The 19,396-nt window shown below is 36.0% G+C and overlaps 1 protein-coding gene across 1 annotated transcript in view; it reads left to right on the top strand.

Annotated features, from left to right (window-relative positions):
* Positions 1–12,908, top strand: part of LOC149077624 (somatostatin receptor type 2-like) — a 70,550-nt gene extending 57,642 nt beyond the window's left edge. Inside the window, exon 2 of the mRNA XM_089245177.1 lies at positions 11,141–12,908. Coding sequence (XP_089101303.1) covers positions 11,408–12,628 — 1,221 coding nt within the window. The 5' untranslated portion in view covers positions 11,141–11,407 and the 3' untranslated portion in view covers positions 12,629–12,908. The remainder of the gene's footprint in view (positions 1–11,140) is intronic.
* Positions 12,909–19,396: the final 6,488 nt, after the last annotated feature.

Below are 19,396 nucleotides of genomic sequence, written 5' to 3'. Positions count from 1 at the left end.
CGCATGAAATCTCATAATTTACGCGAGAATGCGCTCAAAAAGAAAGAAAAAGAAGTATGAATAAATTTTTTCCGACCATTGAATAAAGAAATACCGGGAACAACAAATGTTAGAAATAGCAGATTATTATTTATATTTGATCGATATTCAATTTCAAAGTGTTTAGATTTCTTTTTGTTATCATTGTGAAAATCATTTGTAAAACCATTGATTATTTTATTTTATTCAAAATGATGCCAAATAAATAAACTATCGAGTACATTATTTAAATAGTGTTTATACAAGCAATAAAACTAAATATCTCGTGCTAAACTGATTTCCGTTATATTGGAAGGAAAAACTTCAGAAATCAAAAGAATCATTTGGAAAAAACATACAAATGGTTGTATGTTTGCGTGAAATACAATAAACGTATGAATATTATGGCTGTATTTTTAATTCTTACTTACACGAGAACTCTTTAATGCAGGCGTCTTCAATCTTCCAGACATTATGGGCCAAATATAAACTTCCTATGAACCCTCGGCACCAAGTCACAATATATAGGGTGCATAGCAAACAGGGGGTATAACACTTTACTGGCGAACCGTTGATCCTAGAGGTATACTTCCAATATTAGAAAAAAAAACTCCAGATAGCTTGTAATACTCAGGTATGTCACTTGTGTTTCAAGGGGTTGTACAGTTATCAAAATGAAAAAAAAATAGTTTTTAAACAGTCCCCGTGCGCCCAAAAACCCTCCTAGATAGTTATTGCCCTGTCTTTCCTAATCCCAGTAAAAAAAAAAAAAAAAGAATTCACTTTTCTGAGTGCATTATTCACTGAGATATTCAAATTGGAAAGTAAAAGAAGTTTAAGGAGGGGGAGGGACACTGTTAAATGCGGGAAAAACGGCTTTTCCACAACTAGAGCTGTTTCGCCCTAATTTGCTCCGTTTTTCAAATTCGAATATTTCAATGAATATTATACTTAAAAACATGGTTTTTTATTGGCATCAAGAGAGACAGGGCAACAGCTTTCCATCAGGGTTTTCGGGCATATGCGGATTGTATAATTTATTTTTATTTTAATAACTACACAATCCCTTGCAACATGAGTGACATATACCTGAGTACAATACGTTACTTGGAACTTTTCCTAACTGGAAGTATACCTGTAGGATCAGCTGTTCGCTAGTGATATGCCATACCCCCCCCCCCCCCGTATAATTTTAAGATAGAGTCCAGATTCACAGAGACTTATTAGTATGTGCAGTGGCGTCTTGACGGATTGCCAAACACGATCCGCATTGAAAACAGGGACCACAAATGATTCACAATTTTTATTTATTCTGAAATAATTTCTTTCACCTTATTTTTCATCAATTATTGCTTTTATTAATGCTGAAATCACTCCAAATATTTGTGAAACCATTTCTGTCATTTATTTCGAATTACTTGTTTTTTTTTTGATAAACTCTTTGATTCCTTTCATTAATTCTTCCTTTAAAATATTTCTCAAAATTATTTTTTCAATTATTCTGAAATAATTTCTACCATTGATTCTGAAATATTTTCTGTCACTTAATCTGAAATTAAAATTTCTTTAAAAATTCTGAAATTATTTCGTTCAAAAATTCTGAAATTATTTCTTTAAAAATTCTGAAATTATTTCTTTAAAAATTCTGAAATTATTTCTTTAAAAATTCTGAAATTATTTCTTTAGAAATTCTGAAATTATTTCTTTAAAAATTCTGAAATTATTTCTTTAAAAATTCTGAAATTATTTCTTTAAAAATTCTGAAATTATTTCTTTAAAAATTCTGAAATTATTTCTTTAAAAATTCTGAAATTATTTCTTTAAAAATTCTGAAATTATTTCTTTAAAAATTCTGAAATTATTGTTTTTATTAAGGGGTTTCCAAGCATTTTTTCTGTAAATTGTAGAATTACATATGCCGACTCTTCCCTCCATAGATAATGAAATTTATGTCCCAAAAAAGTGTTTGAATCCCCTTTGAACTTGTCGAGACAGTCCTGGTAACGTAGCAAGATGCACAGCGCTAATAGTAGGAGCATAATGTAGGCTACACAGAATTATTTGTTTTAGTTTAATCATCATTAATTTTTTTTCCAACTATTTCCTCCGAAATTCTCCAAGGGCCACATCTGGCACGCGGGCATGCATTGAAAACTACTGCTTTAGTGGAACACTGAGTAAAACAAAGGTCCATTGTTCTATTTCCTAGCCATCCACATGTTATTCCAATTTCTCATCCTGAAAATACGGAGCCCCTTCGAAACCTCTCATGCCCCCCCCTCCCCCCCGGGTGCCAGTGTACTTCTTGAACACCACTGCATGATTGTTAGGAGTACAAAACAAAAAAAATTCCTTTTTTTCGATCACTTTGAAATCCCTCAATAGGGAAAAATTATTCGGTTACAAAAGTTACACCTTAAACATTTTTAGTGAAACAAGGATTAATTGTATGGCACATTACGCAACCCTTTTTTGGCAAACTCTTGAGGATTATCGACATTTTCCGAGTTTTTACAAAGTTTCAAATTATCCTCGTTGTTTTGTTTCCTTGGAAATTTACATAGAAAAAACATTGTCAGGATAGAGAACATATTCTATATATATGTATGGAGAATCGCGTAAGCAGAAAGAAAATCAATTTTCTATAAGTAAATAGATAAAAGCCCAGTGCCAGCTTATGCAGTGATTCCATTTTTCCAAATCGATATTCAAGATCTTACCATTATATTTCTTTCATGTTCTTTCTCATTTCTAATTCGAGTCAATACCTTTTACATATTCATGATCTGTAATAAATTTGAATTTTAGTTGAAATCTCCAATAATGCATTTTTTCCGGTTTTACTTTGGATGTATTTTATGTTATCTATTCTTATCTTCATACAAAAATACATTTTTAAGGGAATACTATAAAAATTATTTCTGATAAATACAGAAAACAACTCCAAATGATTGAACATAATTAGAAGAAATGTAAACGATTCAATAAAAAAATCGCATCTTGCTAGAAGGTTTTAAATATTAGCAGCGCTTTAGAGGGTGTGCAATATTGCAAGCGAAGATGAAAAATAGTTCATTTATATTCTAAAATATTTTCATTTCCTTTTTTTCACCGAGTTTTCGAAGAAATTGAATGGTTTTATCTCAATTTCACGTTTTCAAAGGAAGATCGTAGCCTCGAGGGAGGATTGAAATTGTCAAAAAATGGAGATATAACCTCATTATAAACATTTTGACTTTAGCATTATAAAATAATTCACTTTCAGCCAAAAAAAAAAAAATCGTAATACGGTATATACGCATTTAAATTAACTAAACTGTCAGTGAAAAATCCAGATTTTTCCTTCAAGGGATAAGTCATTAGAATTATATTTTAATATGCTATTAGAATAGATTTTTATTTATTTTCTGCTGCGATTATGAAAGGTTTAAAACCCTTTATGTGGGAAAGAAAAACAGAGTTGTCCAGTTTTACCAATACCCATTTGCCATACATCCCGTTTTGTCAAACGAGAGGTATGATCGCAGTACTTGCAAACGGGATTTTTTTCGGTTATACTTACCATTTAGTTAATGTTATCAAAAACAATAAAATGTTATCAAAACAAGGTTGTTGTTTTTCCTTCCGTTTTTCACTATTGGGTATCGTCTGCAGATGACGAGACCTAGAGGTCGCTAATAAATAATAGGCTTTTGTATATATAGAAGCGCAGTTTTTGCATCAACTGAGCCATTTAGCATTTTGGACCTTATTTTTTGTGTGTCCATTCATGCGTTCTATCATTGGTGACACGTAGGCTTCGTGGGAAGTTACCCCTGCTCCAAGATGTGAAACTATATGCTTTGTATAACAACATTTACGGGTGAAGGGGCTACACACATCAAATTATATTGTTATTTATTTGTAGAGGACCGACCAGTGTGTTCATCTCGTTTTTATCTTTTAGGACAGCTGATGAATGTTGTGTTTTCTTTACATATTTAACAGAGCTGAAAGCCAGTATTATGCATCATATCAAAACAACTCAGCAATGTTCAAATCTGTTATTAAACGTGATATTTTTATGATTTCTATATACAAACGCATTAAAATTCGTTGAAAATTCATTCCATGCTGAATATATTTTCCGTGTCACTCGTAAATATTTTATTGCTTTCTACTTGAATTAGATACGAATTCCTAAATGCCAATTTAGGAAAAATCGGCAAAGTGGAAGATTTTTTTTTTTTTTTTGCATTATTTTGCTTCCTCTTCTGAGATAATAAAAATGGCATTGTGCGCTTCACAAGTAATCATGCGAAATTTAAAAAAAGATTCTATTTTGAAATCATAAATTTAATTATAACCGCCTAGTTTCCAATAGAAGGTGTGAGCGAACTACCTCATTAGTGACTTGACTTTAGAAATTTTTCAACGATAATGGTATTCGATAAATCAGCAAACTTTTCGCCTCTTGTGGTTAATTTCATTTTGAACAGAAAAAATCCACTTAATTAATGGATATCTCAAAATAATATTTTTTTAACGACGCTAATTAGTTGAAATGAAATATTTGGTGCTTCGGTAGTTTTATTTATATCCTCGAAAAATACTTATCTCATTCCCATTACTGTATACAGCGGTATCAGTATATGTATGAATATATTCTATAATAAATGGGGGCGAGGATTCAATTCATAAATCTTTCACGTGGGATAAGAAATTGATCTCCTAATAAGAGGTCGGATATCCCTCGGTAATGTCATAAATGCCGGAGAATGCTCTTTTCTGGGATAAAGTAATAACCCTTTTCTGAATGATATTCGATCCCATGTACCAAAAATAACAAGAACCATTGATGTCATAAGAGCAAATAATAATAATAATAAAAATACCACTTTTTCTGGGAGAAGAAATGGTGGGAATTAGAAAAGAAAACATATTATACGTTCCCACGCTTGTTGTTGGAAAAGACGAACAAAGGTATGGGGGAAAAAAAGCCAAAAAATCAGCAGCCATCAAACTTTTCGAAAAGAGATAAAGACCATTCAAACTGGTGTTTCTCATTGTAATGGCCCTATAATAGAAAGTTCCATCCAGATTGTTATCGTGAGCCATAAAAATGATGGTTGTGCGCCATTTGTTGCCGAAGAGGGGAAACGCACCCATTGAATTGATATTGTCAATGGGAATTATGGGGGAAGTTACGACTGTGTTGGAACAGCCGCTGTATAAATACTGTATACATTTTATATGCGTAATGACTATTTTTATTTCTCTTGACTCAATTCCAAATGTGTGAACTTGAACGAGTATTTTTCCTAACATATGTGCGATTTTCAAATTGTTAAGAACATTTCTCGTTCTTAAGAACTTACTTCTCAGACCCTGGTGCCACAAATGTGTGGGTTGCTTTTCCTCACTGCAGAATTTTTATTTTTTAATTTTGACTTCAGGGAGTTAAGCCCTGGCTTAAAGGATTGTGTAAGTTTTGAGTCTGAAATGTGGCGAGTATGAACTTTAAAGGCTACTACTACTACTAAACCAGACATGCACCTCGTCCATATTCCTCTTCGGAACTTCTAACGAATTGGTGCATGTTAGAATGTGCGTGTGTGTGTGTGCGCGCGTAGTGAACCGCTCATGAAGTTTGTTATGTGTAGTGTTGCCATCTGCCATCAATTTCTCTAACTATGCATGAAGTGTAATTATTTAATAGTATACCATTGTAGGCCTGTTGATCTCAACGGCGAGACTTTTTTAACGGGGACATCGGCTCGCATTTGTGCCTCGAAGTTGGGAACCACAAACCAACTTCAGCCGACCACTACTGTGGTGACGGTGGGGTTCGAACCGGGCGATGCGAGTCCGTCGCTCTAACCACTCGACCACCAAAGCGGCAACTTTGAAGTCTGTCATCAGAGGCCACCACAAGTTGAACTTTCAGGGCTTCTTTAAGATAGCTTCCAAAAGAAAGTGCCTCCGAGAAAAGGGCGATTTATTACATTAAATTGAGCAATAAAATTCTGGGGAAAAAATTGTATGTGAAGATGAATACACACCCTGCATCATTTTGGGTGGAAAAATTTGGACGAAGTTAATTATTTCTTCACAAAAATAAAATTGAAAATTTGAAAAGAAAATTTAAAAAAAAAAGAGATTTGCTGACATATTTATGTTTCTATGCATTCTTTGAGAATCAAAAATGCAAACATTTTGAAAATTCCAAAAAAAAATGAATGTTCGGTTCTGAAAGGCGAATAAATTCATACAAATACAACGAAATAATTCTCTATGAGCACAGAGAAGAATATCAACAATTTTTTTTTTCCTGTATAAAACAAATCTCGAGATTTTTCTCCCTCACCGTAAGCCCAAGGAAAATGTCTTCTTTCTTCAACATGAAACATCTTGTACTTGAAGTACGTAATAGACGCTCGACGCGGCATCTTGGCCTAGACTGGTTTGGACCTGCGTCAGAAATAAAACCTATATAAAAATCGAACACCGGTGTCATCTTGTCATGCCATGATTGATCGATTCCTTTACCGAATTAGGTTGCATGCTTGTGGAAGTCTTGTTCCGGCGACCCACAATAAGCTGCGATATAGAAGGTGGGGGTGAATAGAAAATGTCCATACCATTCCCAAATCATCAATCAACATGCGGATGTCTTCATCTTCTCCGCGTCATGAAGATATACACGTATACCACTCAACAATTCCCTATAACTTGAACAATATTTTTTTCTCTTTGCGAACTATTGTATTGTAAATTTTCCTGCATGTATGGGATATCGTAAAAGGCAGATGATGGGTTTTTATGTTCTTGAATACATATTAACGATCTTCACATATACCGTAATATTTTATACCCGAACAAATCACATTTATCATACTTACCAGGGCTGGGCAATTCTCCAAAACTTTACATGCCCCATGGAACACGAAGCTTTAAACTAATAGATGTCTGAATCACACACATACAAAATTTTACCTGCCCAAAATTTTTTTCACTGAATTTACTTGAATACATATCTCATATTTATATTTTGCTATTATAAATATGAAAAACTTCGTCAAGACAGGATTCCTGCTGCCACCCATTGAACAAAAACAAAACTTTCTGTCATATTTCTTAAAATAAAATGGCTTTTGGTCTTTAAACCAACACCCAGAATAAAAATGAACAATATACGGTATGTGAAACTATTTTTCTTTATTTTTATGCTGAATACCGCTGTAAATTTTATGCGCCAAATTATCAGCTACTGTACATATAACGGTTATTATAAAACCATTCGTGTCCTCCCGCCTAGCACCCCCGCTAGAAGAGCTGAATGGAGGACACTTGTGGTTATCACGTTTACATCATTGTTACGGGAATGTCATAAAAATTCTTGTTCGGGTCCCGCTAGTACATGCTATATCTTGTACGTGTAATATTTATGAATTTGAAGTGTCAGTCATGTGGATATTGTTTTTGTCGATGCTTTTATCCATTTCTGTTCCCCCCTTATTTTCGTAACATTTAAAACATTATTTTATAAATCTGGTGGACAGATTTTTGGTTTTTAGTTGGCGTATATACATCTGACAAGGCTTGTCTCATCTGAATATGCTGTGTTTTTGATTATTTGAGTGAACCATTGTTTACTATTGTTTTCGGAATATTTGAACATGTGTAGATGCTTTGTAAATTTGCACTCTAAGGCATAGTGAACTGGAGAACCCACCATACAGCAGGCACATTTGTCTGTTCGCCGGCGTTTCCGTTCGTGTAGATATATAGGAATGGGTCGTGTCCTGTTATGGAGATGGTCACCTCCCTATCCCAGTTTGAACATTTACAGCAGTATTATATAGACTCAAAAATACAGTAGGTGAAGATTTTTTAGAATATATATTTTATGGATGGATATGCCCAATTGTAACAAATGGAATCTGTGCTTGGGGAGGTTCATACTATACTAATATAAACAGCCGCTGTGGTGGTCGAGTGGTTATAGTGCCGGACTCGTGATGCGAGGATCCGGGTTCGAACCCCACAGTGGTGGTCGGCTGAAGTTGGTTTTCTGTGGTTCCCAACTTCAAGGCGCAAATGCGAGCCGATCTCCCCGTTAAAAAGTCTCGCCACAGAGAGCAACAGTCCTACAACGGTAAATCATTCAACCATAACACTTCACTCATAGTTTGTAAAACTGGGGGCAGATGACAGCACTTCACATAACAAGCATTACACAGAAACAAACTTTACGTCAGGTTGCGCTACACGTACACGCACATTCCCACATGTACCGATTCGTTGGGGGGGGTGCATGTGTGGTGTAGCAGTAGTAGGTAGGGGCTCGGGGATCCATGATGTCTTAGGTCAGCCACCTCGTTGGGCGGTTTGCCTGTTGTGGCGTTGTATTTGTATAAATTAGATAATATTTATAATAAAATATATGGTTAATAAAGAATCAAAATAGATCACCAACTAGATTAAACATTGACTATCAAGTGCCAAAAACAAATAAAAAAAGTATTCAAAAAAGTTTTAGTTACACTGTTCCAAAAATATTAAATCAACATCAAGCTACTAATCATACTAATAAGAGATTAAATTATAATATTTTTGTTTTCGGGAAAAATGTTGTTTTTGAAACTCTAATACAATAGAAATATTTGCATTGAAAAATATTTTTTTCCCACTTCTCCAATAGATGTGTTTCACTTTTGCACATAGAGATATTTGTCAAAATATGTGTATTTTCAAAAAATTGCTTGATCACTAATCATCAAAATTCAAAGAGATCATGCCAAGAATAAGACATAACTATTTTAATTGACAATTTTTACGATATATTTTTTTGTGACATATTGTAAAAATTTAATTATTGTGCTCGTCTACGTGTATGAATGATTACTGTTTATGATAATAGAATGATAATGAAGATTGCTTTGAAAAATAGAAATTTAATATTATAAATTATTTTTGACCTTCTGGAATGGAAGGATAAGCAGTCCCTTGAAGGTCACAAAGTGCTTGTATATGTATGTCCATTTTTGTTTATCTTTGTTTATTTTTTGTGCATTTTCGTCTTTTCATCTGTCTTTCTTTTGTATTTTGTAACATGTTCTGTCCAATAAAAAAAAAAGAAAGGAAGAAAATCCAACTGTCCTTGTTGGGGATCGAGACCACGTCTTCTAACTGCTAGGGCTATCACCCGGCATGTGAGAGTTAGTCGTGGGTTTCATACTCCGCGAGGGCACTTGAATTTTCTTTTCTTTTTTTCTAAAATTTCTCTTCGCATCAGCCTGCCCTTAAAAACATTCGTATGGATAGTGGAGTAGCATCATCATTGGATAAGTTATAAATATTATAAATACATAAAAAATAACTCAAATTCGTAACAATGCTAATGTGATCGGTTTTCAATTATCAATCATTTTCCGACCTATTAAACAATCTTTTTTTCCTGCCCATTGTGTCTGATGTAGATTCAGACAAACCGGGGGAGAGGGCATCCATGGCACAATGAGCCACAAAGGAAAAATATATTCTGGAGAAGGGGGTGAGGCTACTCATCTCCTGCCAACCAATTTAAGTATTCTCTCCCCCTAAAATCATAGTACCAAATCTAATTATCGCGAGGCCTCTATTCCTTTGAGCCGCCCTCCCATTTCATTCACCCTGATCCATGAATCATACGAGTATCAGCCCTGCGTCGGGCAATGTTAGAAAGTTCGGAAATTCCCCATAATCATCAAAGCATGGGTATCTGAGAATTTGAGAGCTCCATATCTCTGGATTAATTTATGTTATTCTTCTATTCAATGTTGCGACTTAATAATAGCTCATTGATACTCGACATGGCTAAAAATATTTGGAGAAAGACAAAAAAAAGAATCGAATCAATTCAGATCTGAATGAGCCGCAATGGCTGAAAATGAATATTGAAACGGCTTTGTTACGAAAAATATATAATTATGGTATTAACAGTTTTCTGGAAAGTTGCTGAACATACATCTATATACATGTGATTTTCGTGAAACCATCAATCATCTTATCCCGAATCATCAGGTAATTTTCAATATATAGATCCGAGATCCCTCAGAACAGTGGTTCTCAACCTGGGGTCATGCCCCCCCCCCCCCGTGGTACTGGGATGTTCTAAGGTGGGCCCACAGAAAAGAAAAATTGAATGAAAAAGGAGCCACGACAAGTCGTGAAAGGGCACACAAAGAGATGTGAAGAAATAAAGTTTTTAAGTGCATTTAAGTTTGCATATTCGCATATATTGGGAGAAAATGTGACAGTTTTCAGAATCCAGCAGCCCTTCGAACCTGGGTCATTTTAACCCGTGTGGGCATAACTTTGGGGAGTCTTCATATCCATAGGGAACCTACATAATGAGATCTGGATTGTCGAGCATAAGTATGTACACTCTTACGGTTACTTGAAGTTAAGGACCCGTTAGCATCCCTTTGCCCGAGTGTTCATGATGCTGAGACGGCCATGCATGGACATGCAAGAGAGAAGCTCACTGACATCTAGCCCACATTAGGTGAGGATCCATACTGATGTGTCGTAGGGATGACTTACTGTGTGGGTTCGTTGGACCGTCCCATATTTTTAACAGATCTATTTCCCCCCCCCCCATATAATTCGGTTCATGGGAGGGATGATGTCCGCTTCCACTCTACCCCCACTATGTGGATCCATGACTGGTCCAGAGTTACAGAGATTGACCTTATTTAAAAACTTTTGCTGATTACAAAATTATTTTTCACTAAATTCAATGAGCAAAAAGGATCTCTGGTTCCTGCATGAGGGTAGGGGCCCTGAGTAAGACGGGGGGGGGACGAGAAGAAAATATGATCCTGATCCGAAGGGAGCCATCGGGATAAAACATGTTTGAGAACCACTGCCCCTCTCTCTCTCTCTCTCTTTCTCAGAAAGTGTTTAGAATGAAACTTGATGGTAGTCAGTGAGTGGCTACTATGGAATTGTCTCAGAAAGAAAAAAAAACACATTTTGTGAAAGAATTGTCTTATGTACACAATGTATAATATGTTTGATCATTGAGTCATTGATTGCATGTTCGCATATTCCTCTTAGCTCATTCTTTGCGACTCAAATGTCTTCTTTCTTTTTCTAGGATGACTGCTTCCCTTAGGGATGTTTCTGTCTTCTTCATTGCTCAATGATTCTTCGTGACAGAAAGCAATGATGTAATCAATGATGTAAGTCTCTATTGCGAGCCGAATTATTCCCACTTGTATCATTCTAATAATGCATTGGATCTAGATTGCTCTATGAATCCGAGTGCACATTTCCAGAACATGACTTGCTTTTCCATGACTGGAATTTTTAAATGATGTGTGTATTAGAGTTTTTATTATTGGATTGAACAAGTGACCAAAAAATGGAGGTTTATACGGACGATTCGTTTTACAACATGACTTTCAACTGCTCAACACTCGAAAACGGGACGTGCGAAACTGACGCAGACGGTATGAATGGTTTTATAGGGCCACCGGTACTAGCTCTACAGATATCGAAACTTTTATACGGTATAGTGTGCGTCGTTGGGTTGTGCGGGAACACGCTCGTGATATACGTCGTCTTCCGCTTTTCCAAGATGCAGACCGTCACCAACATGTACATACTCAACTTGGCAGTAGCGGACGAGATGTTCTTGATCGGCCTACCGTTCCTGCTCACAACCATGATTTTCGAATCGTGGCCTTTTGGTAAGGTCATGTGTAAAATCTACATGACCACGACCAGTATAAACCAGTTCACCAGCAGTCTGCTATTAACGGTGATGAGTGCCGATCGCTACATTGCAGTGTGCCACCCGATATCGTCACCACGTTACAGGACTACTTTCATAGCGAAGTTCATCTGCTTGACTGCTTGGGCAGTATCCGCTTTGCTCATGGTTCCCATATACTTGTACGCCACCACGATGGAAGCTGGTCCGATGATCAGCTGCAACATACACTGGCCTGAAAATGCGTACATGACCGGCGAAAAAGCGTTCACCTTGTACGCCGTGACATTGGGATTCGCCATACCGCTGGTACTCATAATGCTCTTCTACATTCTGGTAATCTGTAAATTACGGACGGTGGGTCCGAAAAATAAGAGCAAAGAAAAGAAGCGGACGCACCGTAAAGTTACGTACCTGGTATTGACGGTTATAACCGTTTACATCATTTGCTGGCTGCCGTATTGGATCACCCAAGTTTGGCTCACTTTCACTCCACCAGAGACCAGCCAGAGCATAGCCAGCTTCACTATGATTCTCATCGCCGGATTCCTATCTTACGCCAATTCGGCCATCAATCCCATACTCTACGCTTTTCTCAGCGACAACTTCAAGAAAAGTTTCGCCAAGGCGTTCACATGCGCCGCCAGAAAAGATGTGAATGCTCAACTTCACGTGGAGAATAGCGTGTTTCCAAGATCCACTAGAGGAGGTTCTCGACACCAGCACGACAAGAAAAGTAGGCCGAGCCTGCCGAACATAAGAGACAAGGAACAGTCCACAGCGATGACTGTAATGACAAGACAAGAAAATTGTCATTTGGGAAACGGAGTGAAGAAACTCGAAGACGTCAAAGACACCACAGAACTCTGAATTACACATATCGGATACATTCTGTGCGCGACATGATTTTTCATAGTTCACTAAGACATTCCACTTCCTAGTGTGCTACTTGTATAAATATGTATCACATAGTCGTATGATGTATCTTCATTATGTGAATTTTATTTGCATGTACTCTATACATTTAATGAGCACAAGTCAATGGTGTAACCGAATTACCAAAAAAAAAATTAATCTATTCATCAGCTGTTTGTGAGGAACTTTTCTGTGCTTGAAATAAATGTCAAAATTAAAAATAATGTTTGTTTTCTCTCCGCTTTCAGACATTTGGCGTGAAGACATAAAATTCATGCATACATTACTACACATTCATTACATACCATCAACCGGGACACTTTGCCACTTTTTCTTTTCTTTCAACTGCTGTGCCAACGTTAATATACGAAAATGGTTCAAATCGCATCATATAAGTCATTCGTCTTGACCTCTAGTTTCTCAATTTGTGGAAATATGACAACTTAAGTCAGGCGCATCTTCAACCCGTTGCTCGCGAGCTGCACTGTCCTCCCTGAAGTAGCCAGTGTTCTATGCTTGTGTCCGATTTCATGCTCGCGAGCACTTGATCATCGTTCCAATTGATGAAAAATTGCATTCAAAATTGTAAAAATTGCATTCAAGAATTGACATCATCCTGATTCCATGCATTCGTTTGCTAAACTTGCCGTAAGGGTGCTCTTTTTATGATGACGGGTACACGCAATGCTCGCGACTAGAAAAATGAAGACCCTCACTTAAGTGAATATTCATGCGTTGAAGAAATAAAAAACAACGTTGGCAATGTTACCTTGGAAACACTGGGGTCACTTTGCCATCTGTGTTAAAACCGCAGGAAAAAATCACAAGAAAAGAAACTATATTTTTGAGCCACGCATTTATAAAGCATTTCAGCATTAGTATTAACTCTTTATTGGAAAGGAAATGGTGCACCTAAATATTCAAAACATTGATTTAACAGAAGATTTAAAATTCACAACGTTCAAAGAAAAGTTCTACATTTTATTCAGAGAAGTTAAATTTTCATTGTAAGAATAACTTACGTACACGATGCCTTGGACATTGAGTTGGTGTTCATCAGGTACGCTTGGGAAGTAAAAGCTTTAACCTCTGTTAGTCATAAGAAGATATAACAACCCGAACTCTCCGTCTCCGTAGAATCGAGTGAGTTTACCAACACAAAATGCTTGACACTTTATTTTTGACAAAAACTTTACCGCAAAAATCATTCCAAGCTGTTAGTTATTTAAGAACCCTGCCACCAATCTCCTGGCCCACGTTGACGTTCATCATTTCATCATGTTTATGGTTGAATCATCTCGATCTTCACAAAGAATAAGCGAGAATAGCAGAAGCGATTAAAATTAATTCCTGTCAAAACCCCTCAGTAGGTTTTGCATCTTGTTCGGGCACTGATTCATATGTGCCATGTAAAGAAAGAGCGCAATTATATTCATCACTACTGTGATGGTCATTCATCAGATTTCAAGGAAACACTTATTTTCCGGATATTATGCTGAGGTGAACTCGGAAAGAAAAGCCTTAACTTTCCTGAAGTTAATAGAGGCTACTAATGCCTCTACTTCAGCGCCTCACACCACAGTGCGTGAAATAAGGAAGGCAGGGACATGTCTCCAGTGGTGTAGATGGTAGCATGCTTGCCCGGTATGCAAGAGGGCCTGGGTTCGAGTCCCGGCGGAGATGTGATGACTTTTCTTTCCGAGTTCACCTCAGCATAATATCCGGACAATAACTGTTTCCTTGATATCTCGGGCTGAAAAAAAGCCATGTATCATTCATTAGATTGTTCTTACTATCACGAATCCCCTCAATTAACCTCGTTGTAGAGGCACTCGGAAGGAATTGGTCCTTCTCCATCAAGTGCGATCTGCCATCGGCCACATCAATTTGCCGAGTTCCTCTTTTCTGTAGAATCTGGCTGCAGCGTAGCATCATCATAATTTTGATTACCTCCTGCCTCTCTACTTGGTACCAATGTGCCTTGACATCTAAATAAGCTCTAAAAAATAAACACGAAAAATGCACAAATTTACACAAGAATGCAAGAATTTTGCAAAAAATGAAGGAATTCCAAGTTGACAAAGTTGCCCCATTTCACTAAGTTTTCCGGTGCAACATTGCCAAATTATATTATCGAACCTAAATACAAACTAAAATTTACATTTAAACGTGATTCTGAAAAGAGATTATTTGTGGTGCATCAAGCAAAATTGGCAGTTTATGCTTACCTCTGAATGAACTGGCTGGGAAAGACACTTTTGTAGACTACCAAAAACTCCTACTCTACAAGTCGAACACAAAAACACTGATAAAGAACCTGTAACAACCTGTAAACACCTGTAAACAACCGTCTCGCTGAAAAAACGCGAAAAAGCTATCTGTGCGATGAAAAAATTGGCACCTCTATTAATTGGGTAAGGGAATCAGCAGGGCGCAAAACATTTTTTTTGCAAAAACTGGCAGAGTTGCTTCCCGAAGCAAAGTTATCCCGGTTGACGGCACACGAATAGTTAGTAATGGTTTATTTTAAAACTCGATAAAAATTCCTAGTTTTCAAATTGCAATTGATATTCATTATTTCGCTTCACTCATTTTCATCTTGGAATTATTGTAAGAGTTGCGCAATTGAAATAAAGAAGAATTGAGAGTTTTATAAAAGTGTATGAAATAGGGGAAATAATTAATGCGATTATAATAATATTCGAAATCTGTAATTCCTCTAAGAAAAACTGAACAGAAATGAATGAAAAGAAAATTACGAAACATTTACAGAGATCCGGTGTCTCAGGTGAATACACAATACGACAGATTATATTCTTATTGAACGTAAATTTTCGTCTCGCTCTCGATAAACTGAATGTAATTAAGTCGAATTAATTGTCATTTTCCTTTAGATTTTTAAATGTATTTTTTTCCATTATGATTTTACGCGTGAATGAATGTCGAAATCAAGAATAACATGATCGTTTTTCTTTGCTTTTTTGATATCAGCCGTAGCTGTAAAATAGAATGAAAATAATAGCAAACATTGAAATTATTTTTGACATTACGTGATCATTTGAAAGTAGGAATTATTCTTAAGGTTTTGTAAAAAATTAAACATTTTACAAAGGAATGAATGTCATTTCATACAGATATTATAAAACATGTCAAGTACTCAGAAAGAATAAAAACCAACAACAATCGGTAGGGCCGGACCGAGAAAATATTTTCACCCATGCGAGACACCTTTTTAGCACCCCTTTGACGTATATTTGGGTACACATGATTGTTCAGATGAAAATTTCTTATTACTCTATATTTCTCGCTAAAAATGCTTTAATGAAATTTCAGTATTAATATAATAAAAATTTCGTGTCTCTTAGTTGAAAAATTTGTGTTTCAACAATCTTAGCGTCTTATTTATACAACGAAAGGCACCAAAGTGGAACGGTCATTTTTTACATCTTTTGTCCCATGGGTCTCAAATTTCATTGAAACGCATCCATTTTTTTATTTTGCTCTGTAAGTATATATCAATGAATTATAGCATCTAGTATACTGTGATTTTATTTTCATGATAATTTTAGTAAAACAAAAGTTGAGCATGATGAAAAATTTGCAAAATTGTAGTTGACAAAACACAAGTAGACTGAGAAGAATTTTTATATTTCTTGCAGAAAAATAATGTATTGCGTATGTGGCTGATGATAATTAATATAGAGCAATAAGTAAATTTTCAACTTAATTTCTATAACCTCTATCAAATCCCAGGATAAAGCATGTTTTCTACAGTGAAAACTTCGAGTCCCCTCATTAATATACTTGAGACAAACTGATGGCAGTCTTTTGAATGTTATAAGTATATACATATTCTTTGATCCTTATTAAACCTCGCCTTTCCCCGGTATGTTGGGAATGAACCAGACATTCAAAAATCTGACGTAACCCGAGTTATGTAGCATTCCGGTTGATGATTCGATCGAATTCGATGATTATTCGATTGATCGAAAATTGCGATTTCAGACCCCAAAAAAAAAAGTTAAAATAAAGAGTGGTTTATGAATATCGTATTTACAAAATTTGTAAAATTTAAATACAGAACAGTAAATGAATTTGACATTGTGTACAATTAATCAGAGAGAGTATCGGTCTACTTACTCTTTCACCATGTGAGCATGAATGATTTTCTAGTATCTGCGTTAACATGCATACAAGACCAATAATCAAGGAAACACGAAAAAATTATGTTCTGGGGTCTCCTTTCTTCATTTATGCGCGATGCATTTTTTTCGCGTATGCTTTTCTTTGTATACACAATGAACTATCTAGTGTCCGCTTTCTTCGTGTAAACACGTTTAATTTTCTAGTGTCTGATTCCATACTGTATATACACGATGCCTTTTTCCTCCGTGCATACTTTCTTCATGTACGCAAGATGAAGTTTCTCGTGTTTTATCTTTTCGTGTATAAACCGGGAATTTTCTCGTGGATGATTTCTCCATGTATATATGCACGTTGAATTTTCTTCTCTGTATTATGCTTTATTCTTGTACTCACGATGAGTTTTGACGTGTCTGCAGTTTTCCTGTATATACGATTAATGTTCTCGTGCCTGCTCACTTAATGTATACACGGTGAATTTACTTGTGTATGATCCTTGCATTTGCGTACGATAAGTTTGTTTTTTTTTTCGTGACTGATTTCTTTCTGTATGCATGGTGAACTTTCTCGCATCTGCTCTCGTCATTTATAAGCGATGCATTTGATTTCTATATGATTTCCTAAAGATCAATTTTCTCGTGTCTGGTTTCTTCTTTTATACACGATCGATGTTTTCGTGTCCGCTCTACTCATTTATACAAGATGCAGATTTTCATGTATGATTTCTTCATGCAAACATGGCAAATTTTAGCATGTCTGCTTTCTACAAGTTTGCACGTTTACACGATGCGTTTTTCCGTGTATTCTTTCTTTCTGTATACACGTTGAATATTCTCGTGTCTGCCCTATTTATTTATGTTTGATGATTAATTTTAAGAAATAATTCATGGAACTGTATGAAAAATCTCCAAAAATATACTTCTCACAAAAATCACGTTCCGTTTGAGGAATCAAAAAGAGCAAGAAAAAAACAAGAAATTGCCACTTACCAGTTTCAAGCCGCTCTATATTTTTCAAACTTAACCAATTTACAAGAATTAAATGCCAAACTGAACATCAATTCAGACAACAATTTCTATTGCAACAAGGATAACACCGAATCGTCTTCGTACTAACGGCGAGCCTCTGATAGCATCTTATTATGGATGCTATTCCCGGATGACCCATAACAATTTCCTTCATTGATATTTTCGGTTTCGCTCCCTCAGATGATGGTTCCCTACATTTCCAATTAAGAGCACAACACTCTTGAGGATGCCGATAAAAGGATACAGAACTCTGGATACACTGTATAAATAGTGATCGAGCCTTTCCCCCCCCCTTCCCCCTTCATTTCCGAGGATATCAAAAATTTCCGAGGCGTACTTTCGCATCGGAGGTGATTGAACGCCTCAGTTATTTTACTATGTATTTAATTCAAACGCCAAGTACTTCTTTCACATGTAATTCAAACATCAATGTAGTTGAAAAATTATTTCATTAGTTTGTAAAATGTAAGAAATTTCATAGATACGTTACTAAACTCAATAGAAAAAAATTATATGTTACTGCCAAAGCCCGAAGTTGGCGACTTCGAGAAGTGGCCAGCTCATTTCACTCGGCCAATGTCCGAGATTCGGGCTTCATCGGCCTTTATATGCCGATCCCTATATATGCACCAGTAATATGTCGATATCCAAATTCCATTGATCGTTAGGTAAGCCTAATAATTATGGTTAGCTATGGGTAATTATAAATGGCCATATATAATTATCACAAAATAATACGCCAACGGGATGACCTCGAATCATAGGGTGCTGATGTGGGAATCGATATATAGGGGCCAGCTGAAGCCCGACAAAAGTCCGAATTTCGAACATTGGCTGGATCATCTGGGTTGGCCACCTCGGGATGGCAGTAGCATATATAAAAATCGATTGATATATTTTTCTGTTGATTTTGAAGTCCTCTTTAATTCTTATCGCATTGTATACAGGTGTCCTGTGAATGCAAATAATGCCTTTATCTCATCAACTGTCCGTTGTAGAGAGATGAGTTCAGTTTAAAAAATGTTCAAAAGGTGTACCCTGTACCAGTTTTAAGAGTGAAAATACAGTGTTACAAAATAAAAAATCTGAATTTTTTATTCAGATTATTAGGGCAACCTATCATTATCATTTTTTAGGGCAACAATTCTCTAATTGGAAGTTAGAAGACAAGGGGACCGCATGAAAATGTAGACCTTTTATTGTGTTACACACTCTCAGAACTGGTACAGGATAATTTTCGAACGCCTTTTGAGCATTTTCTAAGCTGGAATCATACGTTTACGACGGACGGATGGTTGATGAGATAAAGGCTGCATTAGCAGTTACAGTATATGGTACCCTGTATATGGTAAGGAAAATATGATAAATCGGATATTATGCATAATGACCCACAATTATACATAATTACCAATCTTCTCGGTAAGTTTTATAAATTTACCTACATTTATTCCACCTCAACACACATACCAACTTCACCTTCTTACTTGCCCCACAAGTCTTCTCAATTCTTTTGAAATCCCAAGTTGCGGTCTCCAGCCCTTATGTGCCACTG

The sequence above is a fragment of the Pholcus phalangioides genome, unplaced genomic scaffold (assembly GCF_987345545.1).
Source record: "Pholcus phalangioides strain wild (caught in Gottingen) unplaced genomic scaffold, Ppha-v1.0 ptg000015l_1, whole genome shotgun sequence".
NCBI lineage: Eukaryota > Metazoa > Arthropoda > Arachnida > Araneae > Pholcidae > Pholcus > Pholcus phalangioides.
The sequence above is the reverse complement of the archived record's forward strand: the minus strand, read 5'-3'. Positions and strand labels throughout refer to the sequence as shown.